At 48.9% G+C, this 10000-nt stretch overlaps 2 protein-coding genes across 3 annotated transcripts in view; one reads left to right on the top strand and one right to left on the bottom strand.

Moving 5' to 3' along the window:
* Nucleotides 1–2836, top strand: part of LOC135093070 (uncharacterized) — a 4439-nt gene extending 1603 nt beyond the window's left edge. Inside the window, exons 3-4 of one of the 2 annotated variants that reach the window (XM_063991945.1) lie at nt 1–1584; nt 2074–2836. The exon at nt 1–1584 is cut by the window's left edge and continues 459 nt beyond it. In XM_063991945.1, the coding sequence (XP_063848015.1) occupies nt 1–1566 (1566 nt within the window). In that variant the 3' untranslated portion in view covers nt 1567–1584; nt 2074–2836. The other variant, XM_063991943.1, reaches the window with a different exon arrangement.
* Nucleotides 2837–3925: 1089 nt separating this feature from the next.
* LOC135093069 (protein psiP-like) overlaps nt 3926–10000 on the bottom strand; it is a 7002-nt gene continuing 927 nt past the window's right edge. Inside the window, exons 3-11 of the mRNA XM_063991942.1 lie at nt 9689–9820; nt 9056–9184; nt 8631–8759; nt 7913–8044; nt 7202–7327; nt 6417–6539; nt 5970–6098; nt 5137–5265; nt 3926–4832 (exon numbers count right to left, since the gene is read on the bottom strand). Of these exons, the coding sequence (XP_063848012.1) occupies nt 4771–4832; nt 5137–5265; nt 5970–6098; nt 6417–6539; nt 7202–7327; nt 7913–8044; nt 8631–8759; nt 9056–9184; nt 9689–9820 (1091 nt within the window). The 3' untranslated portion in view covers nt 3926–4770. The remainder of the gene's footprint in view (nt 4833–5136; nt 5266–5969; nt 6099–6416; nt 6540–7201; nt 7328–7912; nt 8045–8630; nt 8760–9055; nt 9185–9688; nt 9821–10000) is intronic.

Raw genomic sequence — 10000 nt, 5'->3', positions numbered from 1 at the left:
AATACTACTCTTGCTAGCTTTAGTCTTCTACAGGAGGAGGAGGAGGAAGAGGAGAAGATGGAGGATGAGGAGGTGGAGAAGGAGGAGGAGGAGGAGGAGGAGGAGGAGGAGGAGGAGGAGGAGGAGGAGAAGGAGGAGGGCGGCGGTACAGCATCAGCCACCCCAGCAGGTGAAGTGACAGACGCCGGCCTTGGGGAGTCCCGCGGCGTGACGCTCCTGGGGACGGGCGAGGGTCGGTGGCTGCGCGTGCTGGCGCTGCTGCGCGGGGACTGCGGCGCCGTGAACATGTCAGACACGCGGCGGGTGTTCGGGGACTTCGTGGCGTCGCTGTCGTCGCTGCTGCTGTACGGGCGGGAGAGCGTGGCGGTGCAGGCCATGGCGTGCGAGGGGCAGCGGCTGGCCGTCAACCTCACCATCAACGCCGCGCAGCACCCGAGCTGCGAGGCGGACCTGGCCACGCTCGCCTCGCACAGGAACCTCCGCGTGGGCCTGCACGGCGCCTCCTTCTACCTGGAGGCGGTGCACACGGAGCGCTCCCACGTGTTCCACACCAGGCCAGGCCGCAGGCAGGACGGCATGCGCTTCCTGTACATGGCCCTGGGCGGCGTGGGTGTGTCCGTGGCGTGCGTGGCCCTGGCGGGCGTGGTGTTCGCGGTGTACCAACACTGCGCCGCCCGCAGAGCCAAGCTGGTGTTCACGGATGACCGCAGCGCCTACACGCCCGCCTCCTCCTGCCGGGGCCGCGTCAGGCGGGGCGAGGCGGACCACCACGTCAGGTTCGCAGACTCCCACTCCTTCAAGGTGAACATGTATCGGAGCTACAGTGACCTCAACTGCCCTGACCTCTTCCCTGACGTGAAGGACCCCGAGGCCAAGGCCAGGACGCGAAGGACGCGGGAGGAGGTGTGGGAGGAGTCCTTCTCCCACACCTCGCAGGAGTACACCTCCGTCAGGGGCGTCAGTGACCTCACCTCCTCCTTCAGGTCAGACGAGCCCACCCTGCACCCGCTCCTGCTCAACGGGCGCCCCAATCCTGCCGGGGACGTGCTGGACACTGGCGCCAGGACACCTAAGACGGCTGATAAACCAGGCCCCAAGCCCCCAGGGGCCAAGCCTGGGCCCAAGCCAGGTGCCAAGCCAGGTGTAACCCCCAAGCCGGGCCCGGGAGGCAAGCCAGGCGGCAAGCCGGGGACGGAGGAGGGCAGGCCTGGCGGGTGGAAGGGCGAGGCTGAGGGGAGGAGGGAGAAGGCGCCCATACCCCCTCTGTCCTCGCCCCCCGGGTCCCCTGCCGTGGCCCGGGGCGTGCTGGAGCGCATGGACCACCTGTTCGCCAGCGCCCTCACCGCCAGCGTGCCGGACATGGACCTCACGCCCACGCACGCCACCGTCAGCGTGTCGGAGCTTTACTCCTTCACCACCCTCGCCGCCTCCACCACCACCTCCACCTCCTCCCTCTACACCCACGCCCCCACCCCCGCCCAGACCCAGCCAGGACCGCAGGGGGCGAGGGAGGGGAGGACAAGGCGCCCCCACCTGTGTCTGCCTCCAATGACAGTCTGTGTCTGACGCGCATCACTTTTATGGGTATGGAAAACCCGTCTTTCAGAATGGAGACGGACATGTAGTCAGACACACAGACAGACAGACACACAGACAGAGAGAGAGAGAGAGAGAGAGAGAGAGAGAGAGAGAGAGAGAGAGAGAGAGAGAGAGAGAGAGAGAGAGAGAGCTTTTATATGGTGTATGTAAATAACTTGACAATGTAAGTATGTGTGTTTGTGTGTGTTTTTCTGTTTGTCTGCCTGTCTGTCTGTCTGTCTCTGCTTGTCCATCTGTCTGTCTGTCTGTCTGTCTGTCTACCTGTCTGTTTGTCTGTCTGTATAAGCATAACCGTAACTCCTTCACACACACACACACACACACACACACACACACACACACACACACACACACACACACACACACACACACACACACACACACACACACACACACACACACACACACACACACACACACACACCTGTCTACATGTACGTGAGCTTATGTATGTATGTTTGGTGCCCTGTACAGAGATGTGTGTGTGGCCGGACAGTCCCCGAGCAGCGCAGGGGAAGAGGCGAGAGAAGAAGGGAGGTACTTGCCAAGAAAAGTGACGCCAGCCTTTTGCACCCTTCATGCTCCCTTGACAACCCTTAACACCCTGTCACCCTTCACACCCTTCATGCTCCCTTGACAACCCTTAACTACCTATTCCCCCTGTGTGTAGATAGTCCTTTGTATGTCCTGTCTTTGTCACCCTACACCTTGTCACCCTTCACACCCTTCCTGCTCCCTTACCAACCCTTTACTCAACCTTCACACGTTTCATGCTCCCTTGCCAACTTTACTCCCTGTGTGTAGATAGTCCTTTGTATGTCCTGTCTTTGTCACCCTTCACCCTGTCAACCCTTCACACCCTTCCTCCTCCCCTACCAACCCTTAATTTCTTACTCCCTGTCTCTCCTCCCTTCATCACCCTTTAAATCGCCCTGTCACCATTCTGCACCCTTTCCTACACCCTTCCCTACATCCTGTCACCCTTTCCTACACTCTATCACCTTGTACACTCATTCTGTACACCAGTTCTACACCCTAATGCCATTTAAATCACCCTGTACACCCTTAAACACCCCCTTCCTATACCCTGTCACCCTGTCACCCTTTATAAAGACCCTGTATAGCTACCTTTGCCTGAGAGAGAGAGAGAGAGAGAGAGAGAGAGAGAGAGAGAGAGAAAGAGAGAGAGAGAGAGAGAGAGAGAGAGAGAGAGAGAGAGAGAGAGAGAGAGAGAGAGTACAACCCTTTTAGCTCCCTTTAGAATGTTAGATAACGTTCCCTTTCTTCCTTTTGTAGTGCTGTAGAAGGATTGTGAGAGGAGGAGGAGGAGGAGGAGGAGGAGGAGGAGACGAGGGATGTATAGTTTTAGAAGACAAAGAAGAAGAAGAAGAAGAAGAAGAAGAAGAAGAAGAAGAAGAAGAAGAAGAAGAAGAAGAAGAAGAAGGACAAGAACAGCTATTAGAAGGTGAAAAAGAGGAGCAGGAGTGAAGAGCAGGAGGAGGAGGTGGAAGAGGAGGAGGAGGAGGAGGAGGAGGAGGAGGAGGAGGAGAGAGGTAAGATGGATTTTTTTTGCTACATATTCTTAACTTTCTCCTCCTCCTCCTCCTCCTCCTCCTCCTCCTCCTCCTCCTCCTCCTCCTCCTCCTCCTCTTCTTCTTTTTTACATATGGTTGTTCATTGTTATATGTTGTGAATTTTGTTATTATTGATTATTATTATTATTATTATTATTATTATTATTATTATTATTATTATTATTATTATTATTATCATTGGTGGCAAATGTTGTTAATTAAACTTTTCTTGGTGGTATTAAAATTTCTTCCTTGTCATTTCTTGTTGATTGATTTCTTGTAATGAACTATTTGTACACACACACACACACACACACACACACACACACACACACACACACACACACATCTAGTTAATCACTCAATTAGTTTATCAGCTAGTCAGTCAGCCAGCCAGCCAGCCAGCCAGTTAGTCAGTCAGTCAGTCAGTCAGTTAGTCAGTCAGCCAGCCAAGCAAGCAGCCAGCCAGCCAGCCAGCCAGTCAGCCAGTCAGTCAGTTAGCCAATCAATCAGCCAGCCAGTCAACCAGCCAGCCAGTCAATCAGTCAGTCAGCCAGCCAAGCAACCAGCCAGCCAGTCAACCAGCCAGCCAGTCAGTCAGTCAGTCAGTTAGCCAATCAATCAGCCAGCCAGTCAGCCAGCCAGCCAACCAGCCAGCCAGTCAGTCAGTCAGTCAGTTTCCTCTGTCAGTGGCACTCACACAAGCCAGCACACACAAACAGAGGGACAAGCAGGTGGAATCAAACACCACATTTGGATTATCAATAAGAGTTTAAATGCCACGAGTCATATGGCAGACAAGTATCGGATACAAAGGAAGATTAAATATGAAGTTATAGATGGTGACATTAAAGCCTTGCCTGTTACTTGAGGTGTTGATTAGATTAGAAGTGAGATTAAATTAATGTGTTTAGCAATATGTAACTCAGTTTTGAATGGAGAGGTAGATTAAGCGCCATTACATCAGAGGTGATTCAATTTATACCTTGGCAATTACTTAACAGTGTGATTACATTAGAAATATAGAGAAATAAAGTGAAATTCTGGTCTTTAATAATAGATAAGCATTGGAAGGATAGTAGATTACATGATTACCTTGCCTGTTATTTAAGAGTGTAGTAGAGTAGAGCGAAAGTGAAATTCTGGCCTGACGTAGGTAAACAAGCATTGAAAGGAGCGGTACACTGAACACCATTAGGGTTGTTAACTGTCCTGGTACTAAACTATTCAACAGGGTGATTAGATCAGATTTAATGAAAATAGAGATGCAGTTCTGTTTTTTAATAACATAACATAATTTTCTGATACAAATAGGGACCAAACTAAAAGAAAAAAAATGGTCTAGAAATTAAAAATAAGTATCACAACGCCATTTCCTTTTAAACAAACAAGTAGATTTAAAATAAAGACCATTTTGAAAAGAATTACATGGATATAAAGACTTGAAAATGCTTATAAGTAAACTAAACTGAATTGGAGCACTGATTTTAAAAAGGACATTAGGGAACATTCAATCCTAGAATACTACACAGGCTTGGTTCGCAGGTGAGGGCGGTGAATGGCGCAGGTGGTGGGCGTGCTGAGGGGCACAGACTAATTAGTATTCATATTCTTCCTCAATGTCGAAGTTTTGGTCAGACAGAATATCAGCTGCCTTGTCTGTGAGGGAGAGGAGAGAGAGAGAGTGAGTGAGAGAGAGTGAGAGGGGAAACTGATAGCAGGAAAAGGCATAGGTTAGCTGGGAAGTGACTCAACAACTGACAGGTAAATTAGACAGGTAGGACAGGTGACAGTTAATAAGTACATAGAGCAATTAAGCATGACAGGTGACAGGTAAAGACAGGTGTCTCCTTAGAAATTAGACATCAAACAGGTAGAAAGCAACAGAAACAGAAATTAGACAGAAAATACAACAATAATTAAACATGACAGGTGTTGACAGGTGTTGACAGGTGTTGCTTACGTGAGGGCACACAGCAGACGCAGCCATCACCCAGACAGCCGTTGTAGGGATCCGCCACCTCGCCATGCCTACACTCCACGTCGCGGCACACACCACCGTGGCGGGCGCAGCGGGAGGTGATGATGCAGCCTGCGGGGAGAGGGTTTGGTGTTGACTTGGGTGAGTGTGGTGGGGGAGTGTGAAGGTAAGGGAGATGTGAGAAGGGACGTGTGTGTGTGTATGTGTGTGTGTGTAGTGGTGAGATGTGAGGGTGTGCTGGTGTTGACAGGGTGTGTGGTGTTGATAAGGTGTATGGGTAAGAGGAATATGTTTATATAAGGAAGGGATAGGTGTAACAATTCTTCACCTCCCTGCTTGTTTCTGTATTTCCTCCTTCCTATGACTTAAACTCTTTCAGGAGGGAGGTTTCAAGACACTTATCCTCTAATTTCAGCTGGAACCTCAGAGGGGCTTTTATTTATTAGTTTATTGTGCTCTTTGCGTTGCCCTTGGTCAGTGCCCCTCTTAGATAGATAGATAGTAGATAGATAGATAGATAGCTATATTGACCACAGGTACGTTCCACCTAATAGATGCAAAACAACACCTTTTCATGGACCAAATTACAATAACCCCTTACAACAACAACAACACTCATTTAAAACCCCGTAAAATAAGAAGCACATGTTTACAATTCAATACAACAAGAACCATTCATTTTAAACCCCGCAAAATAAGAGACATGTTTACAATTCAATACAACAAGAACCATTCATTTTAAACCCCGCAGAATAAGAGACACATGTTTAAAATTCAATACCATTATGAGTCCCACAAGAGGAAGCAGTGCCCACCTTTAGGAGCGCAGCATTCACAGTGAGGTCCGTAGCAGCCGCCGGGGATCAGCTGCTCCAGTTTAACGTCACAGGCGTCCATAGTGCAGTGGCCCTTGAATTTGTCGCAGCGAGGGTTGTTCTTGCACTCTGCAGGGAGGAGGGAAGAAGAAGAGGAGGAGGAGGAGGAGGAGGAGGATGGAATAGAGTAAAGAGAATTAAAGAAAAGTACGGTAACTCATAACAAAACAACAAACCAAATCAATTTCTATCACAAAACGAACAATAACTAAACATACAAGAGCGAAGAAGACCAAGAAGAAGAAAACGGAGACGAAGAAAACGAAGAAGCAGAGGAACAGGTGAAGAAGTAGCACCAGAAACAGGTGTACAAATTATAATAGGTATAGAAATGATAGCAACAGGTGAAGGAGTATCAGGAACAGGTGACAGAGCGGCAGGACTTACTCTTAGGGGCACAACACGAGCAGTCCTTCCCATCACAGCCGTTCTTCACCGGCCTTTCCTTGGGCATGCACTGGTCCCTGCACTTACCGCCTCGCTTCTTGCACTTGTGGTTCCTGATGCACTCTGCAGGAAGGGACGGAAGAGGGTTAGTGGCTGGAGTAAACGGAACAAGACAGGAAGAGGAGGAGGAACAGGAGGAAGAGGACACAGCAATTATTCAGTCTCATATCGAATTGAAGGAAGGAAGGTTACTGGCTGGAGGAAACGAGGAAGGAGAGTAGTGAGAGAAGGAAGGGTCTTGTGAAGCTAATACAAGACAGGAAGAGGAGGAGGAGGAGGAACAGGAAGAAGAGGAGGAAGAGGTGAGATAACAAGCTAAACACTGCAATTATTTAGTCTCATATCGAACTAAAGGAGGACGGAAAGACACCAAGCTAACACAACACTTGAGGAGGAGGAGGAGGAGAAGGAAGAAGAAGAGGAAGAAGAAGAGGAAAAGATACACAACTAAACACCCAATAAACAGAATCCTTTAGCCTCACTGGACTGAAGGAAGGAGAACAAGAAGAGGTATGGCCAACAAACAGGAAGAAGAACAAGAAGAGGAACAAGAAGAGGAGGAAGGAAGACACAACTTAACACACAATAAACAGAATCCTTTACTCCCTCACTGAACTGAAGGAAGAACAAGAAGAAGAAGAAGAAGAAGAAGAGAAGACGAAGGAGACTGACCAAACTATCAGTCTCTTTATCGTACAACACACAGACTACCCTCAGCCCCTTACCTTCTTCCCTTGGGGCGCAGCAGTAGCAGTTGGGTCCCTTGCAGGCTCCATCGATCACCTCCTCCATGCTGGAACATTTATCCTTACAAGCGCCTCCTGACTCAGTGCACCACTCGTCCACGCATTCTGCAGAGGCGGCGGGGAAGGGGTGAAGGAGATGGTTGAGGGAAGGGTGAGGGCGTGAAAGGGGCGTGGCAGAATTAGTGAGGTATCAAAGGAGGAAAGGGGTAAGGCAGTGAAGGGTGAGAACTGAAGACACGAAGGACAATTGAGTAGAGAAGAAAGTGATTGGGAAAGCGAGGAGGAGGGGGAGGAGGAGGAGGAGAGTAAAGACAAAGACATGGAGGAGGAAGGGAAGAAAAGAGAGGAGGAGGAAGAATAGAAGCAAGAGAACAGGCGAGAAGGAAAAGAAGAAAGAGACAAGAAAAATTATGATGATAAGGAGGAGGAGGAAAACAAAGACAAAAATCAGGAAGAAGAGAGAGAGAACACGGCTGAGATACACCAATAAACACGATGACGGAATGATGAAAGAAAATAAAGATAAAGAAGATTAATTTGCCTGAAGTATTACGTGACAAGAACGTGACAAGACAAAACGAGCGAGGAGGAAGAAGAGAAAAACAAGGCTGAGGACACGAACTAATACAATGATGCAGTAATAAGACTAATTTGCGTGACAGAACGTGACAAGACACACTCATCACCCACCAGGCTCATGAGGCACACAACACGTGCAGTCCTTGCCGTAACAACCGCTCTTCTCTGGTTTCTCATTAGTTTCACACTTGGCCTTGCATTTACCGCCAGCGTTCTTGCACATGTAGTCCTCAACGCACGTCACTGCACCAGGAGGACGACGAGGAGGAGAAGACTGTTACTGTTTGATATCCTCGTGTGTGTATGAAGAAAGGCAAGGGTTTATGCACAGTGCTAAGTGATTTAATGCGACGAGGAGGAGAAGACTGTCGTTTGATATCCTCGTGTGTGTATGGAGAAAGGCAAGGGTTTATCTAGAGTCGTCCTGAGTGATGTAATGTCTGAGATATTTCGTTCACTCAGAGAAGGAGAAGGGACAAGCAGGATTATGGTGCTTCCCGCATTAAAAGAAAAAAAAAGGGAAAAAACTGCGCACTTTTGGCCCTGAAAAAAAATTATCTACCACACATTTAGTAGAGGAAGAGAAGGGACAAGCAAGATTATAGTACTTCCCGCAATAAAAAAGGAAAAAAAGCGCAATTTTGGTCCAGGGAAAATTCTCTACCACACATTTAGTTCAGGAGGAGAAGGAACAAGCAAGGTTATGGTAATTTCCGCATTAAAAAAGGAAAAAAAGACTGTTCACTCACAGGAAAACTCAGTGGCCTAAATCAGCACACCCGCTCATCACATCCTGACACTTACAGAAGGGAGAGGCAGACACACTCACCTTCCTTCTTGGGCACACAGCAGAAGCAGTCCTTGCCGTCACACAGATGAGTCACCTCGTCCTCGTGGAAGCTGCATCTATCCTTGCACTCTCCGCCAGCATGCTTACATTTATCGTTAGTCTTGCACACTGCCAGGAGGAGAAGGAAGAGAAGGATGAGGAGGATGAGAAGAAGAGGAGACACACGCTTATATTTTTACAAACAAACAAACAAACAAACACCCACACACACACACACACACACACACACACACGTACCAGGGCCGTCCTTAGCGGTACAGCACCTGCAGAAGAGGTCCTTGCATCCCTTGTGAAGCTTCTTTTACATACGCATACCCAAATACACTTTTAGAGAAGGGGAGAAGAGAAGGAGGAGGGGTCGATGAAACACACACACACACACACAAACAAACAAATACACTTACCCTCCATAACTGGGGCGCAACAGAAGCAGCCATTCCCTGAGCAGTGTTCATTAATGTGCTTCTCGCCTTCTCCACACTTATCCTTGCATATCCCGCCCTTGTTCATGCAGTAGAAGCTCGTGCTGCACTCTGGCGGGGCGGAAGGGCGGCAGAGAGTGTTAGTAAGGGCGGGGAGAGGGGCAGGGAGAGAATAAGAGGATGGCAGTGAGGGAGGGAAAGGTTTGGAATGGAATGGAGACAGGGATGGGGTGTTAGAATGCTAGGTGGGACACGAGAGGGTGTTAGCGAGAGAGGGAGACATCTGGAATGGTAGGGAGACAGGGAGGGGATGTTAGAATGCTTGGTGGGACAGGAGAGGGTGTTAGAGAGAGAGGGAGAGGTGAGGAATGATGAGGGAGAGATTAAAATGATGCCAGTTTCTGTACAAAACATTTCTGCCTCTTTTCTATCTATCATTCCTAAGCATAAATTTTGTGTAGTCTTGAATCGTCTTGTAATCACGGAAAGACAAGATTCACCTTCTACTCCCCCTTCTTTCCCTTCTATAACCATGAGAACCTTTCATTTACAGTGGTCTTAATAATATAGACCTTAGCTGTGGTTAATATGACACGGCCAGACTCTCTTTCTTACCCATCTTGTCAGGCACACAGCAGATACATCCCTTGACGGGGCAGGCGATATTGGCAGCTGGGTGTTCACGCTTGCCACACACACTCTTGCATTCCCCGCCCTCGTCTGTGCAGCGGTAATCCGTCTTGCACACTGCGGGGGGAACAGTAGGTAGAAGGAGGGGGGTAGTGGTGGTGGTGGCAAGAATAGCTGTAGTGGTAGTAGGAATGACAGTTGTGGAAGTGACTGGTAGGAATGACTGTGACCATAATAGGAATGACACTTGCAGGAATTATTAAACACACACACACACACACACACACACACACACAC

This window comes from Scylla paramamosain, chromosome 41, assembly GCF_035594125.1.
Source record: "Scylla paramamosain isolate STU-SP2022 chromosome 41, ASM3559412v1, whole genome shotgun sequence".
NCBI lineage: Eukaryota > Metazoa > Arthropoda > Malacostraca > Decapoda > Portunidae > Scylla > Scylla paramamosain.
The sequence above is the reverse complement of the archived record's forward strand: the minus strand, read 5'-3'. Positions and strand labels throughout refer to the sequence as shown.